Source organism: Harpegnathos saltator, unplaced genomic scaffold, assembly GCF_003227715.2.
Source record: "Harpegnathos saltator strain DR-91 unplaced genomic scaffold, Hsal_v8.6 scaffold425, whole genome shotgun sequence".
NCBI classification, from domain to species: domain Eukaryota; kingdom Metazoa; phylum Arthropoda; class Insecta; order Hymenoptera; family Formicidae; genus Harpegnathos; species Harpegnathos saltator.
In genome coordinates this window covers 678430-696301 of record NW_020230234.1, presented here as the reverse complement: position 1 = coordinate 696301, position 17872 = coordinate 678430, and the positions used below count along the sequence as shown (strand labels likewise).

General features: G+C 52.6%; 1 protein-coding gene across 2 annotated transcripts; it reads right to left on the bottom strand.

Annotated features, from left to right (window-relative positions):
- Positions 1-14: 14 nt before the first annotated feature.
- Positions 15-12247, bottom strand: LOC105184282 (uncharacterized). Of its 2 annotated transcripts, none has more exons than XM_019841947.2 (3): positions 11972-12247; positions 3508-4818; positions 15-899 (listed from the first exon to the last, which is right to left on the bottom strand). In XM_019841947.2, the coding sequence occupies exons 2-3, from the start codon at positions 4808-4810 to the stop codon at positions 724-726; spliced, it is 1479 nt and encodes a 492-aa protein (XP_019697506.2). In that variant the 5' UTR covers positions 4811-4818; positions 11972-12247; the 3' UTR covers positions 15-723. The 2 variants fall into 2 exon arrangements, with proteins under 2 accessions (XP_019697506.2, XP_025157244.1); XM_025301459.1 differs by having other exon boundaries at positions 856-989.
- Positions 12248-17872: the final 5625 nt, after the last annotated feature.

Sequence of the window (17872 nt, the reverse complement as noted above, 5' to 3'; positions counted from 1 at the left end):
TCTCTTTCTCTCCCTTTCTCTCTTTCTCTCCACGGTTGAGCCGCTCCGCGCTATCAAATGTGCAGAATCGTGCCGGCGAAGACAACGTCGTTGACCGTCGTCGATTCGAGCAAGCGATAACTGCGACACGTTCGAAACGCGGCGTCTCCGAAGACGTATGCAAAAGTGCGACAAAGACTCTACGAGACTCTAGGATGAGTAGCGGTGTGAATCTCTTTCTCTCTCCCTCTGCCTCTCCCTCTTGCTCGGCACGAGAAATTTTCGCGCTTTGGGAAAAGATGGGGGAAACCGCGACGATCACGTTCGGGCGAACAACGAGCGGTCTACGATCGTCGCACGACGGATACCTCGCACACACCCACACACATGCGCGCACACACACACACACACACATACACACATATACACACGTACCCACACATACACACTGTAAGTAAAAGGGGAGATCGGGCCTTCGACGCGCGATCTTGCGCGACGTGTGACTCGTCGGTCAGGTGAGGTGAGGCGAGGTGAGGCGAGATGAGGCGAGGTAAGGTGAGGTGAGGTGAGGTGAGATCAGGTGAGGTGCTACATTACGGCGAGACGGTGGCGCGATCGAGTGCAGAATTCGTGGAGGTGTCGAACGGAGGATGCGATTAACGACGCTACACGACTATCTTAGCGATTAGAGAGCGGAAAGACCGGGCCGCGTTCCTCTGCGAGTCCGCGCAACGTCGCGGCGAGTTATTCCGTTACTTGCGAGATCTGTTGCTCGGCCGGCGGGTCGCCCTTCGGCTCCTTCACGTAGTCCACCACTAATTCGAGGCCGATCAAGGCGCGCAGATCCTTCCGCTCCTCCTCCGGGCTGGCGGCCGCCGCGCTGCCGGAGTCCTCCACCTTCGCGACGTCCTCATCGCCAGCTTGAAAAGCATCGCGAGATTACGCACGCTTCGTCGTGGCCGCGGCATGCACGCGCCCTCCTTCTCCCTCCGTCGGGTCAGCGGGGATCACTTTGGACGGAATTGTCTGTTTTCGTTTGCTTTCCCGGAGACCACACGGAGGAAAATGTCCGGTCGAATGAAACGATTTCTCGGCGAAATACGAACGACTCGGAGACTCCGGTTGAAAGTACGAAGATCCTGTGTGTTCAAGTTTTAATCAGAAGTCGTAACAATTTAGACTGAATTCCTGTGTCGTTCATATTTCACCAGAAAATTCTTTCATTCGACTGAATATTTTTCTTCGCGAATAACAAAGAGGGAGCTCGTACAAAGAGACACGTCTTGTTGAAGAAATTAATTTCCCGATGAGATACGAACGATTCGGAAATTCCGGTTGAAAATTCTGTGCATTCAATTTAATCAGAAGTCATAATGATTTAGACTGAATCCTGATAAGCCGATTCTTCGACCCAAATTCCTGTGTCGTTCATATTTCAACAGAAAATTCTTTCATTCAAGTGAATATTTTTCTTTGCGAAGAACGAAGAAGGAGCGCGCACGTAGAAACATGTTTTGTTGAAGAAATCAATTTCCCCATGAGATACGAACGATTCGGAAATTCCGGTTGAAAATCCTGTGTATTCAATTTAATCAGAAGTCGTAATGATTTAGACTAAATCCTGACAAGCCGATTCTTCGACCCAAATTCCTGCGTCGTTCATATTTCACCAGAAAATTATTTCATTCAAGTGAATATTTTTCTTTGCGAAGAACGAAGAAGGAGCGCACACGGAGAAACATGTTTTGTTGAAGAAATCAATTTCCCGATAAGATACGAACGATTCGGAAATTTCGGTTGAAAATCCTGTGTATTCAATTTAATCAGAAGTCGTAATGATTTAGATTAAATCCTGACAAGCCGATTCTTCGACCCAAATTCCTGCGTCGTTCATATTTCACCAGAAAATTATTTCATTCAAGTGAATATTTTTCTTTGCGAAGAACGAAGAAGGAGCGCACACGAAGAAACATGTTTTGTTGAAGAAATCAATTTCCCGATAAGATACGAACGATTCGGAAATTCCGGTTCAAAATCCTGTGTATTCAATTTAATCAGAAGTCGTAATGATTTAGATTAAATCCTGACAAGCCGATTCTTCGACCCAAATTCCTGTGTCGTTCATATTTCACCAGAAAATTCTTTCATTCAACTGAATATTTTTCTTTGCGAAGAACGAAGGAGGAGCGCGTACAAAGAGACACGTCTTGTTGAAGAAATTAATTTCCCGATGAGATACGAACGATTCGGAAATTCCGGTTAAAAATTCTGTGCATTCAATCTAATCAGAAGTCGTAATGATTTAGACTGAATCCTGACAAGCCGATTCTTCGACCCAAATTCCTGTGTCGTTCATATTTCACCAGAAAATTCTTTCATTCAAGTGAATATTTTTCTTTGCGAAGAACGAAGAAGGAGCGCGCACGGAGAAACATGTCTTGTTGAAGAAATCAATTTTCCAGTGAGATACGAACGATTCGGAAATTCCGGCTGAAAAACTATCAGAATTCTGTCGGCAGAATTCTGTTGACCAGAAATTTTAGTAATTTGGATTGAATTCTGATAACTTCAACTGAAATTTCCATTCATGCGTTCGCCAAAAAAGTCTTTCGTTCAACCAAGCATTTCTCCCTGTGTGTGTATCGTCGGAAATGTTCACGTTGACGCGATGGAAAATCGGTAATAATGCGCGAAGCAAATAACTTACACTTCAAGTGTATTCACTATCGTTACCATCATAGTTACTCACGCAAAGGGAAGAAGATTGATCGGATTATCGTGACGACAGCACAACCAAGAACTTTTAGTTCTTAAGAACTAAATTTCTATATCGTTCATATTTCACTAAACAATTCTTTTATTCAACTGAATACTTTTCTTTGCAAAGGTCTTTCGATAAAAACCGAATTTGGCTGAGGAGAAGCAGAAACTCTGCTCCTCCGATCGGAACGCGTTTGATTGTGTCATCGTCGCGCTGCAATTTCTGTCACTGTCACCGAATTTCTTCGACCCTGTTTTCCTCAGAGTTCCTCGCTGCTAAAAATACGATGAAACTAGCGATTGTACTTGCCGCCGCTACTCAGAGGACTCAATTGCCCCAGCTCGTTATCGTTATCAACGAAAAACGAAGAAACAACGTCGTTCATTAGTCGCGACGCTGCCAGGCGTCAAAAGATTCATTCGCCGAGATCAAAAGCGCATGTTGATGCGGATTTTCGCTGCGTACCGCCCGAGTTCGGAGAGCTAACAGATTGAGCCTCGGTACCGACGGCATCAGTCGCTCCTCTTTCGGAGAAAACAATCGTACATCTTGGCTTCTGCGTGTCATCTTCGCGCGTTTCCGTTTCCGCTGCGGGAGCACTTCGCGACGTACCTCACCGTCGCCGGGTGATACGAACCTCGCTCGGTCTCCGTCGCAGCCGTCCGCGGAAGAAAACAGCAAGAAAGAAAGAAAGAAAGAAAGAAAAAACAACGACGCGACAGTTCGGCGCGAGGGAGGGCCGCGGTACGCGAAATTGCACAGCCTACCTTCGTGCGACTCCTTGGAGTTCTCCTCGTTTTCCGTGAACGACGCGTCCCTCGTCTGCTGTATGTCCCGGTACGTCTTGGTGAGATGCTTCAGGATGTAATTGGTGCCCCGTGTGTTCTCGTCGGCCTGGCACTTGGACGTCGTCGCCTCGTCCCGGGTGAGATTCAACGGCCGGTTGCCGTTGTATTCCTTCGACTGCTGCGGCACGCTGAAGGCCGAGCAGTGCTTGCTCTTGAAAGGCAGCTGCCGCTCGCTGTGCTTGCGATCCCAGATATGGCCGGACACGCGAAGATCGATGAAGAAGTGCAGGGGGTCGATGCCGGGGTAGGACTGCGGCATCGGGTACGGCGGGTACCAGAGCGGACCGGGTAAGAAGTCCGGGCCGCCTGGCAAGTTGCCGGGCAGGGCGAAGCCCTTGACACCTTGGAGGATCTCGCAGCCCCTGGCGGCCGCCGGTAACCCCGGCAGGAAACCCCGCGAGAAGTCCAGCTTCTTCTGCTCCGGCAGCTGCACTGGCACCTCTTGCTGCTGCTGCTGGCCCGCAACCTGCAGGCTCTTCGCGTTGCGATCGTCGTAGCTCCTGCCGCTGTCAACGAAGTTGCAGCTCCTGCGCTCAAGCTGCTGCGACTCCTCCGGCTTTACTTTCCGTGGCTCGCCGCCGGGGAAGACGTTCTCCGGCGGCTGCGCCTGCTCGAAGTGCCGCGGCCGCTCGTCGTAGAAGCTCTTGCCGTGCTGCCGCGGGAACTCGCTCTTGTTCTCGTCGATAGGCTTGAGGATGTCGGCGCCGAAGTTGGGCTTCTGCTCGTAGGCGCCGACCTTGCTCTCCGTGTCCGAGTAGACGTCGCCGCGCTTCGCCTCGTTCTCCAGACGCGCGTCCGGCGGCCCCTGAGGCGGCTGCTGCGTCGTGTGGAAGTACTTGTCCGGGTGCTGATGATGGTGGTGGTGGTGGTGGTGGTGCGGCCGTTCCTTCGTCGTCAGCTCCAGCGGCCGGTCCCGGGCGTCTCGCCAGGAGCGCTTGCGACGTCGCGACGCGTTCGGCGCACCGCCGCTACCACCGCCGGCACTTCCGCCGCCGCCGCCACTTCCGCCGCCACCGCCGCCGCCGCCGCCGCTGGCCGACGGCGCCTCCGCCTTAGCCTGCACGAAGGACCGCAACATCTCGCTGAAGAAGAAGCTGTGTGGCGTCAGCGGCACGTTGTACAGGTACGGCGGAGTGGCCGCCAACAGGCGAGACACCAGGTCGCCGCCCGACAACGACGCCGGAGTCTTCAGGGTCGACGGATCGCCGGTGGTCGTCGTCATCGCGGCAGCTGCTCGGGGAAAGAAATCACGCGAGTCATTTCCCGAGAGGATTGCTTCGATTGATCTCGCGAGAGGCGAGAAACGCGCCATGAAAAACGTCACCCTGAGCTGTTTCCGGCTCTACGCCGCATCATCTAATACGGATTTCTCGTAGTCAGGGTTGGAAAGTAACTTTCTCAAAGTAGCAACTCGTCGCACGATTGAAGCCGCCACACGTTGAAGAGAGTAACTCGTAAGAATTATCGTTATTCATTCCGAGAACGACTCACGCCGTCGTTACTCAAGAAGTGAAGAATCGCGGCAACTTCTGCTACATTTTTCACCGAGACTCTCCGGAGACCTTTCCTTTACGAGCCGCTGTTGCCAAAGTAACAACCAAAGAAAGATACTCGTCAGCGTTATCCAGAAAATATAACGCTGTTATCTTTGCGAACGAAAACAGAGGAATCACAGCCTTAACAAGTCGTTGCGCCCGAAGAGAAGTAAGTCGTGACGTTAATCACATTATGTACAGGGGGTAATATCAACATACAGGTCAGTATGACGGGTTGCTGGTCCCTGTTTGAACAATAATGTAGAGGTTGCCGAAAAGGTCACTCGTTGACTTTGTTTATCATGACATTTGTATCGTGCTCCCAGTTATGACAAATGCAACTAACTTTACACCGTGATCGTTATGACCGTTTATTGACAGGAGCCTCATTGAATTAAAAAAGATATTTAAAAAAGTGAAACTGAGAAATAAATATTACGGAAGTAAGCAGAATAAATGAGAATAATACTTAAAGAGATAAGTAATACAACATATTTTTTGGTTTCGCATAATTTCCTAATTGCTTTCTTACGTTGAAAAATTCGATAGAAACTGGAGATTAGAAAGAACGATACGAAAATATTTAAAAGTCTTATATACTGCACTTCATCCATGTTTTTACAAAAGATCGCTTCTGCAAAAGTATGAATCGACTAGAAACGCAATTTAAACTTGTGCGAAACTAGAAAGTATGTCGTATTATTTATCTCTTTAACTATTACTCTTATTTATCCTGCTTAATTCCGTAATATTTATTTCTCAGTTCCACTTTTTTGAACATCCTTTTTAATTCAATGAGGCTCAACTGCTGGCGATAAACGGTCGGTAAACTGTCATAACGATCACGGTGTAAAGTGTTAGTTGTATTTGTCATAACTACGAATATCATTATCAACAAAGTCAACGAGTGACTTTTTTTCGGCAACCTCTGCATTATCGCCCAAATAGGAACAAGCAACCCATCATACTGACCTGTATGTTGATTGGTCTTTGCCAACCCTGATTATAGTAATCGCTATTTATCGCGGAGATCGAAGGGACCGTCTCTACTGCCGCGTGTAATCGGACGTGTTTTTCCAAGGCGAGTATCTCGGCGATAATTGAGAAACAGCGTAGGTGAATTTGCGCGCTTCAACGCGATCGCGGATATCCCGAACATAAGAAGGCAGCGGCAACGTGGGACTCGACGATGTAATGAGTGTGTACGAGGCGCGTACGAGCGCCACTCGACGACGTGGAAGTGAGGTACTATTGTCTTCCCTGAAATTAATTGAACGGCTCCCGGCCTTAAGTCTAAGACCGAGGAAGCGGCGTCTGCGGCAGGGAACGGGATGAACCCGGTCTGGTATCGCGTCATCCATTAAGGAATACTAATTTCTGTCAAGCGCACGTTCGGTTTCGTCTGTGCGCGAGAGCTCCCCCGGGGGAGAAGTTATCCAGGAGATTCTCTCTCTCTCTCTCTCTCACACGCGCGCGCGTGTGCGTGAATTCGCAGACGCGGATGTTCGATCTCAACGTCAACGTCGTCGTCGAGAAAGAATCCATCGCGAATATCTGATAGGAATATTATCTCTCTCGCCTCTCCGCGGAGGAGACTCATATTACCGAGGAACGCGAATCGTCGCGTGGGGACATAGACTCTCGAAGGAGATCGCGAACCCTCGATTTCGCGACTTTGTTAATCGATGACTGCGTCTAATTGTCGTCGTCGTCGTCGTCGTCGTCGACGTAGTCGAAGAAATTTTCCTCTGCGGCAGGAAAAAGCAGAGGTTTCCGAAAGGGTCGATGTGTGTCTGTCTCTCTCTCTCTCTCTCTCTCTCTCTCTCTCTCTCTCTCTCTCTCTCTCTCTCTCTCTTTCTCACTCTCTCTCTCTCTCTCTCTCTCTGCCCCTCGTCGGCGGAAAGACCGAAGAGCAACGGGGCGTGGAAAGCAGAAGAGAGCGAGAGCGGAGGTCCGCGTCCGCGCGCGCGGAAAGAGAGAGAGAGCGAGAGAGGGATCGGGCATTGTTTCGGTCCATTGTTTCCCAAACAAACGGCGTCCACGTTGTTTCGTCAGGAGATATTATGTTCAGCCAGACAGGCAGGACGAACGGGAAATGGACTGCTGTCAGTTTTACTCTTCGTGATAAATACGCTGCCCGTCGCCGGCGCCGGCCGCCGTTGCAACGGCGCGGCCATAATTCCGTCCGTCCGTATCGCGGGATACGCGCGTCGAAGTTGCGGTCGCGCTGACAGAATCGCTCGCGGCCTTCTTCGCGCGATGTAACGACGCGAGATATCCGCCGAGCCGCCGATGTCGAAGTGCAAATTCGCGATTGACCTCGAACGAGAGACGCTCTCGTTTATCGAAATAAAGAAAAAAGCAGAGAGATTTGAGGGAGCTGGGTGAGGAGCGTCAGCGTGAAGTCTCCTTCTGACGAGCGTCGACGGAGCGTCGACGAGATCATCATTCGAGGACCCATTCGTTAAAATTCCTCGTACGTTCCTTGCGTTCCTCCGGCAGCGGCGGCGGCGGCGGCAGCGGCGGCGGCCGCCTCCGTTCTCGCCCGCGCATTTTCCCCGTGCATCTTCAATTTTACGGAGTGCCTCGATGCGCACTCACGCGAAGAGGCGTCGCGAAGAGGCGACCAGCACGCGGCATTACCTTACGCGCGCGCGCGAGGAAGAGAGAGAGAGAGAGATGGAAAGAAGGGAGATGGGAAACGAAGAGAAGAAAATCCTCCGGGGCGTCGGGGCGATTTTTTCAGACTCGTTTAAGAGATAATGATAGCGACCGCTAGGCGGTGGCGATGGCTATATTCTAAAGACCGTAAAGGGGACTTTATGGGGCCGCCGTTATATTATTATTCCGCTCGAGGCGAGCGGCGCGACTGGCGCGCGCGCGCGCGCGAATCACTCCGACGTCGTCGCAGCATCCGTCGCTTCTTCATCGTCCTCTTCGTCATCCTCATCACCGACGGCACCGCGAGAAGAAGGAAGAGGGGGGGGGGGAGAGAGAGAGAGAGAGAGGCACAAAACGAGAGAGTCAGTCTCGGTTTCACGCGGCGCGAGGGAAGGCCGGTTTACGATTCATAAGACAACTCGGCGGATTGAATTAAGCTCGCTCGCGCTGCGGCAGCTGCCAGTCCCCTCCGCCACCGGGCGGCGCGAATCTGCATAATCCCGTTCGCGTCGACGATTCTAATTGGCGGATTGTTTCAATCTCTGTCGCTGCGAATATTTGCATTCGCGCTGCTGCTCTTCTGCTCTTCCTCTTCCTCGTGCTCGCCCCACCACCCTGCGCACCCTTCGCTGCTGCTGCCGCCGCCGCCGCCGCCGTCGCCGCCGCCACCCCGTCGTTCTCTTAAACTCCGGTCCTCTTGCTCGCAACCCCTCCCGTCGCGTCTCTCGGTCTCTTTTCTTCCAGCTCGCCGTAGCCTCCTTTCGGCATTCACTTCATCATCGGCATCTCCATCGCGGGATGCTGAACGAGAGTCGTCGAGAGAGATCGTGCAGTCGCTCTCTCTCTCTCTCTCTCTCTCTCTCTCTCTCTCTCTCTCTCTCTCTCTCTCTCTCTCTCTGTTTCTTCCTTTTTCTGTTTTCTTCTCGTGTGACTTCTACCCGGCTTTATAATATGTTTCTTCTCTCATTATGTACGTCGTTAAAATGCGCTTGGTGTGAAATTTTTTCGCATCCCGCCCTCGCCGCTGCTCCCCACCCACCCGTCCGCCCGCTTGGCCGGTTTATTCGGCTCCGTCGAATTCGACGGGACACTTCTGTTCCCGCGTGAGCTTTTCTACGCCGCGTTTGCACACCGGCCGCTGTGTGTAAAGCCTTGCGCCGGTATTTCCATTACGAAGATCGTCAGTTGGCGCGCGTATTTTTCTTTCCGTCGCCCGCGCGATATTCCCTATAAAAATTGCGCGCTCGAGCAAAAGAAATATTTTGACACAATTGCCGGCGTCCAATTTGCGGAGCCGTCGTCTGTTTTATCTCGTGTTGTTGAATATCGCGGACGCGCACCTTCCGCGCCTCCCCGAAGGCAACTGTGGCCCCGGCCACGTCGCCCTCGATGCTTTCGGCCGTTCTAACCATTTTTACATATTTTTCTATAGTCAGCTTGCGCAAATATTATTTCTGAAAGTATCCTCCGGAAAGATGTTCCTTGAGGTTGGGCTGGGCGCATCCTGCTGTAAAGCCCCGTCTGAGAGAGGGAAAGAGAGAGAGAGGGAGAGGGAGGAGAGAGAGTCTTCGACCTGCCGCGCACAGAAATGTCTCCCCTTAAGTACGCACTGAGAGAAAAAAAATTGTTAACTAAAGTTATAAAATTATTACTAAAGTTATGATAATTTTGAGCCCCAAATTATGTTTTCTTGTTTCAACAAAAGAGCAATAGTTTCAATACACGTGTATGATTATTATCATGAACACTGTAGTAATATTTATTATAGAAATAGTTCTCTCTCTCTCTCTCTCTATCCTGATTACATTTCATTATGCGATCATAGTTACGAACACCAAATATTCTTTTCGCCGGTGCTGATTAAGAACAACGTACTAATGCGACGGTCTTTAAAATTTTCGATCCGACCCGACGTGAAACGCATCGTAGCGGATAAGTTCGTGGAAGGTTGCCCGGAAAATTCGTAAGTGGATTTACATCGCCTGCGCGATACGTCTCTCCGATACAATTAATCGAAGCCGCCCCGATAAAACATGAATAACGAAAGCCTGGTGGCACGCCTCGAGTACCATCCTCACGCTTCGCTCGCACTTTGCTCCTCCTCGAAGAAACGCGCTCGCGCGCGCGAAAGAGAGTGCGCGATTCTTTTACCGTCCGCATAAATATTTTTATTGCGGGGCGCTCTCGCGACAGAACGGCCTCGCTTTGCATAGGGAGAAAAAAAGCGTCGGTCGCAGCAGAATCCAGGCTTTTTTACGGTTGAACTCTCCGCGTAATTCAAACGTCTTTTTCCCTCTGCGCGCTGCGCGCGCGAAGGAGCGCGAACGCCGCCGGAAGATCTGCGGGTGGTGGCGAAGAGAGAGGAAGAGAGTAAAAGAGAAAGAAAGAGAAAGAGAGAGAGAGAGAGAGAGCGAGAGAGAGATCACACTCCCCCGAAAAATAATTACGGTCCGACTCCGTTGCTTGCGACGGACTTTGTCTTAAGGATTTATCACAAATGACTTATTCGGTTTTACGATAAATCCGACTGAGCGTAAAGTGAAGATACTTTCGCGACAATCTTGCAGACGACAATCATATCTGTGATAGTACGACAGATGACAGATAAATAACAGAAGGATAATCGAGCATACGAATAGAGATATGCGAGGGTTCAGCCCAAAAAAAATAACTCATAGCGAAATTCTCTTCGCGAGGAAGCAATCTGACGCGAAAGCATTGCATTCGGTGTATTTCGAGGCCTCACAGTCACTTTCTTTTTCTCGATCTTAAGAAGCTTGATAATTTAATCAATTATTGCATCGAGTATATATGTCGTAGAGAAAGAAAAATTATGGAGCTACTGCCGAGAGAAAATTTTGCGATTATCTACAACATCGAGGAAGAGGAGGAAGAGGAAAAACAAGAAGAAGAAGAAGAAGAAGAAGAAGAAGAAGGAGAAGAAGAAGAAGAAGAAGAAGGAGAAGAAGAAGAAGAAGAAGAAGAAGAAGAAGAAGAAGAAGAAGAAGCAGGAAAAGAAGAAGAAGAAGAAGGAGAAGCGGTCTCGTTCTTTCCGTGGACCGAAAGAATAGAGATGTGCGAGGGTTCAGCCCAAAAAAAGAACTCATAGCGAAACTCTCTTCACGAGGAAGCAATCTGACGCGAAAGCATCGCATTCGGTGTATTTTGAGTCTTTACAGTCACTTTCTTCTTCTCGATCTTAAGAAATTTTATAATTTAATCAATTATTGCATCGAGTATACATGTCGTAAAGAAAGAAAAATTATTGAGCTACTGCCGAGAGAAAATTTTGCGATTATCTACAACATCGAGGAAGAGGAGGAAGAGGAAAAACAAGAAAAAGAAGAAGAAGAAGAAGAAACAGAAAAAGAAGAAGGGGAAGAAGAAAAAGAAGAGGTCTCGTTCTTTCCGTCGACCGAAAGAATAGGATAATATTACATACGGGGCTACATAAAGACATCGTGCGAAAGGCGAAGGGATCTCGCAGCCCTGCGGCAAGTGTAATGCTAATAAACGAGCGCGACGGTCGCGGCGAGGGTGACGATCGTCGTCATCGCGATCGTGAGTCGCGCCTCGCTCCTGCACTCCGCAAGAAAGAAAACAAAACGTTCGGCCGGTCGATCGTTTCGATTATCATGCTGATGCAACATGCATAACGGGTATGTTTAACAACAAGCGGCGCATTAAACGACCGGCTGAGCGATGCAGAAGCACGCCGTGTTGCCGGCGGATGCGCGCCGCAAGGACTTCGCGAAGAGAGGAGAACGCCAAGTCCGAGCGAGGCCGCGATTCGCCAAGGACGACGCGTTTAGTTTGAAACTATTGCCGCGAAATGCGCCGGCCGAGCGCATCCTTTGCGAAGAGAAAGGGTCCCGAGCCCGCGCAAGTCCCGAGTACTTTCCGCCGTGAAATCCAAGGGAAGCGGCCTTCTCGTCTCCTGCCGAGATAACAAGAGCGGTTAAAAGGGAACCCACAGCTTCAAGTGCAGACGAGAACATCGAAAGAGAGGAAAACAGACGCAGAGAGAGATACACCACAAGATACCCGCGAACAAGATTCTCGCCCCCCTCCCTGTTCCCGCGGTTCCCCCTACGACCGCGTGGTGTCCGCGGAAGGTCGCGCGCGCGCTTCCCTTCCGGCACGCGCGGAAGAAGTCGCGGTCACCCTCGTGTGATCACACTACTCACCTGCACACGCGACGGACTCGGCGAAGTCTCGAGGTCGCTCTTCGGATAGGACGATCCGACGGGGACGCTCGGCCGGCGCAGCGGATGATCTATGGATCTCCGGTACGGGCTCGGAAGAGCGCGCCGTGCGGCGGCGACGCGTGCTGCTGGCTGTGCCGGCAAATGAGATAATAATCGGAGGACTCAGTCACTCGTCGTCGACGGCCGTGGCAGTCGGGATGGTTGTTCGGTGGTGTGCGGTGGTGCGGCGGTGGCGGTGGCGGCAGTGACGGCGGCGGCGGCGGCGGCGGCGGCGGCGGTGGCAGCGGCGGTGGCGGCGGCGGCGGCGGCGGTGGGGGTTGTATTCCACCCCTTGGCGACCGTCGGCGACCGAGGGCGCGAGAGAAACGGGGTGCGCTGCCGCGGAAGAGCCGCGCGCGCGCGCGAGGGAGGCAGAAGCTACGAGTTTCCCTCGCTGGCGCGCGCGCGCGCGCGCGCGAGTGAGCGGGCGAGAGAGCGAGCGAGGGGGACGAGGAAGAGCGAAACGAGCGCGAGGGGGATGAAAGAGGAGAGAGAGGAAGAGAACCGGCGGCGGAGGAGGAGGACGAAGAGGAGGAGGGTTAGGAGGCGGGAGGGTGGTGGTTTTTGAGATGATCCGGCCAATCTGCGCATCATTTCCCCGATGCAACCCCCGCCTGGCCGCGCGCGTAGCGGCAAACCGGCGCGGATTCCGCACCACCGCAAGCAGCGTGGAAGCCCTGTTGAATGCCACATTTCGAGGCAAAGACGGAGCGCACGGGCGGGAGAGGGTAGGGGAACGCGTTCGCGTCCGCGGCGCGAAGGACGGCGCGGCGGGAAGGTAGGCAGATAGAGAAAGAGGAGGGCGGCACTAAAAAGGGGCGAGTGACGCGGGGGTGGCGAGGCTGGCTCTCTCGCGGTAGCCCTGCCGGGGAAAAAAGTGGAAAACAGATATAGGCGAAGGAGAATCTTTCTCCCACGAGATGCGCCGCGTTCACCCGCTCCTCCGCTTCTCTTCACCGGCGGCGGCGGCGACGGCGGCAGCGGCGGCGGCGGCGGTGGCGGTGGCGGTGCGTCTCTTCGACGCGGCTATGTATCCGGGACGTGTTTGCACATCGCCGCGAAGGGATCAGATCGCCGCACATCGATTCCCGACGCTGGATGGAGTTGGAAAAAAAGCCCGCTACCTGCGTAGCTGCGCGCTTCGCCAAGGTACTCTCTCAGCGTCCCGCTGAGCGAAGATCGAGCGCCGCTGAATCGTCACGGCTCGAGCGGCTAAATTTAGCGGGGACCGGAAGCAGATTTTTGATGTCCTGTCTCGGAAGCACCGCGAACGTCAAGTATGCCGTATCGATCTCATTCCCCTCGTATTAGCGTCTACGTAACATTGCCCGAGTTTGAAAATCAAAGAGGCACACTCGGCGCACTCGATGAGCACCCGGAGTAGGACTCACGGAGGCTCCTCTTCGCAAATCTTATAAATCTGACTCGTCAGTCTCGGCTTTCCTTTTTTCTTTTAAGAAGATACCTGTCGTTTAAGACTCGCGCAGTCCCCCTTGCGCGAGTCGAAGTTTTGCGGATTATTCGCGGATTATCATCGCGACGAATCATCCACGGTGAGCCAAATCAGTCGCCGATCTCCTGCGCGCGGCCGCGACGAGGACGAAGCGGATGTTCGCGGGAAAGGGATCGATCATTCGCGCGCATCGAAATTCGAAATATCGCAATGGGATCGATAGCGCCGCGCTCGAACCCTCTTGCTTGAATTTAGATTTTAAAGGATATCGTGGTCTCTCTCTCTCTCTCTCTCTCTCCCTCTCTCTCTCTCTCTCTCTCTCTCTCTCTCTTTCTCCCTCACCTCGGCGCATTACGCACGCGGCGAAGCTCGCAGAGCCGTGCATGGAACGCACGATGAGCGATGTGCTTTTCAATAGACGGGAAAGCTGCGTACGTGAGCGCGTGTGTGCGTGCGTGCACGCGTGGGCAGCACGGCCGACATAATACACATTGGTTCGGTTCCATCCGTTGAAGATCGAAAGAACGGGATCGAGGATGTTCGCGCTGGAGGATTCTCCATGGATTACCCGAAGCGGTTTTGTCTCGAAAATTCGAACGCTTCTTGCAACCTTTTCGACGCGTCTCTCTGATTCACTGATTTAAGACGCAACCTTTCTCCCCGCAATCTCATTCAACGAATTAAATATATCGCTAACAGAGAGTCAACGGCACGAGCTAATGAATATATAAATCGTAAATTATATTCGCGCACCGCACGAATTTGAACGACTCGAGGCTCGGTCTGAAGCACCGAAACGATTAACCCCTCGTGGAAAAATATTACTGGCTGCAATAAGTTAGCCGGTGGTAAATTATTATGTTACTCAGTAATTTTTATTACTCAGAGCACTAAATTATTAAGCGACGTTAATTTATCACTGGTTCACTTATCACAGCCAGTAAAAGCTTTTCTATGGGCCGGTTGTTCCAACTTCTTGGTAAGTTGACTGATGATTAAGTCACATGTCTATCTCTGTCTAAATTGGAGGAAAAACAAAGATAGACATATGATTTGACTAACAGTTAACTTAACAAGAGGTTGGAACAACCGGCCCCACAAAGGGCAAATCAATCCCCGCGACCGCAAGGCTAATCGCGTCTCACGACACTTGCCGCGATCACGACGCGTGACAGCGTCGTGACACATATTCGTAAAGAAGTCGCAGGGACACCCTGCGACAACGCTGCGACAGCGAGATTGCCGGGTATTTCCCCGGAAAACGGAGTAATTGGTCCTTTCTGACGCAACGTGCGAACGGGCGAGAGGAGGCCCGGAGAGAGTGGGGAGTAAATAATGCGCCGAAAGTTTATCGTACGCGTACATTTATTATTAATCGGGACTTTTCCTGCGGCGCCTAGCCGCCACCGCGCTCTTCTCTCACCCTTTTTCTACCTCCCCCTCTCTCTCTCTCTCTCTCTCTCTCTCTCTCTTTGGCCGACACGTTTCACGGAGACTGGATGACCACTTACGTCGCACCGTACGTGAAACGATGCTAATTGGTCCGCCGCGAGGGGTAGCAACGCGCGAAAGCACTCGCTCCACTCGGCGCCCCCAAGTCGGGGCGCCCCGTCACCGTCTGCCTGCCTGCATCTACCTCCTTCTTTGCTACCTCCTCCCCCCCCGCCTCCGCGCGCTCGTCCGACTAAAGCCAACGGGGACGAAGACGGGGTAAATCCGTGCACGCACCCGCGACACGTTCCGCTCATTAATTATGTAAAGAATTTCTCAAAGTTGCCGTGCTCTCGCATCCCGCGTGTGCCGTTAAACGCGGCCGAGCCTCGACTTTTACCCCCTCCGATACTCGATTCGCTTTTTATTAGTCGCTGTACACGCCTAAAAAGTATACGCCAACGCGCATTATCGCGAGCTGTGATTCGCGAGACGAGGCGGGAGGGAGGGAGGGACTCGAGGCCTCGTTTCGAAATTGATTGCTCGGTTAATTCCGCTTCGGCGAGAAGGGGGAAACATTATGCACACTAATTATTTCGTTTCTCCTCGTCGGCCTCTCCGAGAGCGGCGCGTCGCACGTCGCGCGGAGTCTCTCGTTTCTTTTTCTCCTTCGCGCGCTACATCGACGCGCTTGCAAGAAAATCACGTGACTCGTGGTGTAGAAATCTCGTTACTTGACGAATTGTCCTCTCTCGAGTCTCGAATCTCTCTGTCATTTCCGCGACGTTACACGTTCGTCCCCCTCCCGCTCCTCCGATACATCGGAGGGTGAGACAATGAGATGCAAGTGTGTATGAAGCTCGCGGTCGGGTCATAGCGCGACGACTCGAAATCTCTGGCTCCCGAGAGGACAGACGGCAGGACGAAGGGCGACGGAGAAGGAGGGAGAAGGGTGGACGGTCCCGCGCGGGCGAGCACCCTAAATTTCAATCGACGATTCGACTCTCAGCACCGAGAGTCTCTTCTCCGGGCGATCGCTCGAGTACCCAAAGAGGTAGCGCGATTAGATGGACCGAGAGAGAGAGAGAGAGAGAGTGATAGAGAGGGGGGAGCGGGAGGGCGCTGGAGAGCGCGAGCGGGAGGGGCAGCGAGGCCGGGCGAGGGAAACAATTTACCCGAAATTCGCCTCGTCGCGTTCGGCGACTGGATACACTCTTATTTGTCCCCACGGCAATCTGTCGACTCCGAACCCGCGCGCCAACCCTTCTTCTCCCAGCGCTCGCTTCCACCACCACCGCCACCGCCATCGTCACCGCCACCGCCTCCACCTTTCCGGTCGCCCCCTGCAATCCCGATCTCTGCCGGCTCCGTACCCCGCCAGCAGCTGCCAACACACCGGACGCCTTCTCTCGCGCGACGAGGAGAGCGCGAAACCGCGAAGCCTCACGGGAATTTTAAACACCGACGATTCGTCAGTGCTCTTTCTTCGGCATCCACCCTCGCTCATCCTCCATCACTCCCCTTCCCCGCCCCGCCCCGCCGCTCGCGTGCTTGCAGACCCTCCTCTCTCTCTCTCTCTCTCTCTCTCTCTCTCTCTCTCTCTCTCTCTCTCTCTCTCTCTCTCTCTGGAGCTTCTTCCTCGAAATCGCGGGATTCTTTAGCTCGTCTCTCTGCTGTCTCGCCTCTTCTTCTCTTCCGTTAAGCTAGCGTCACACGGTGCATAATTTTCATGTCTCATGATGTACATTGTGGCCGCCGCGTCGCGTACGCCGCTCGATTCATCGCACGGGACTCATTCTGCGATGACGTTCACAGGGGATTGGCAGCATTAATTAGCCGCAGCTCGCGCAGCGATAAGAAGTATCAACGTTCGACGGAATGACTTTTTAATTCTTGAGATTCAACTCAGTGTGACGGAGATTGGCCGCTTCAGCGTGCCAAGGGGCGTGTAAACATACAAAGTATGATGTCACTTTAAGTTAAGCGAGTTGATCGCGCTACCACGACATGACATTTAAACGTACACTCGAGTGAAACTCGAGCACGTGATTGCGTCGGACACGCTGATTGGTACATACGAGGGAGCAAGCACGGCACACTGCACAGTAGCAATCATCGAAATTATGCACGCTAGCCTGCCGCGTTTGATGCACGATAACGACCCATGCGGCACCTGCTCGATACGGTCCATTGAGAGACCACGACTGGAGAGGATGAAACGCCTATGTACAAAGTTAGCATCTTACTAACGCGATTAGCCGACGATAAAGAGAAGAAGAAGAGGAGCGGGAGAAGGAGGAGAAGATGAGAATACAGCGAATTAAGCCGCGCACAGCTAACGTGCACCACGAAATTCGTGCATCGTGTGACGCTAGCTTTACGCTGCATCCCCCCTCCGCCCCCGATGGACGAAATTCAAGAGCGACAACGCGCCTCTCCCTGTGGCGAGGTACTTCGCACAATGCGGTTACAGACAGATCTCAGCAGCTCTCTTCCCCCTTGTCTCTCTCTCTCTCTCTCTCTCTCTCTCTGTCTCTCTCTCTCTCTCTCTGTTCCTAGCTTTCCTTCTCCTCCTGCTCCTCCGCTGTATCATCCCTCAGCAGCGTGCGAAAATCGAGGACAACGGCGCCCGGTGCTCTCGATGACGCCGCGGCGCAAGAACGCGTCATCGCGCAACCCCCGGAACCCGAGCGTTGTTCATCCCGCTCGACGAACGCGGCGAATTAATCCGAGCTTAGTGTAGTACGGATTGCGCGAGGGTGACGCTTGATACTACCGCTTGATAACGCGATAGCGGTATTTAACGGGCGCCTCCTGCGAGTTAAGAGGTCGGAGAAGCCGCGTCGCGATCGACCGATCTCGGTCGATCGTTGTCGTCGCCCGCTGCTTTCGCGTTTCGTTACGTCGCGAATCGTCGCGTCTCTCTCGAAACTCGTCTTCCGCCATTCCGCCAGTTT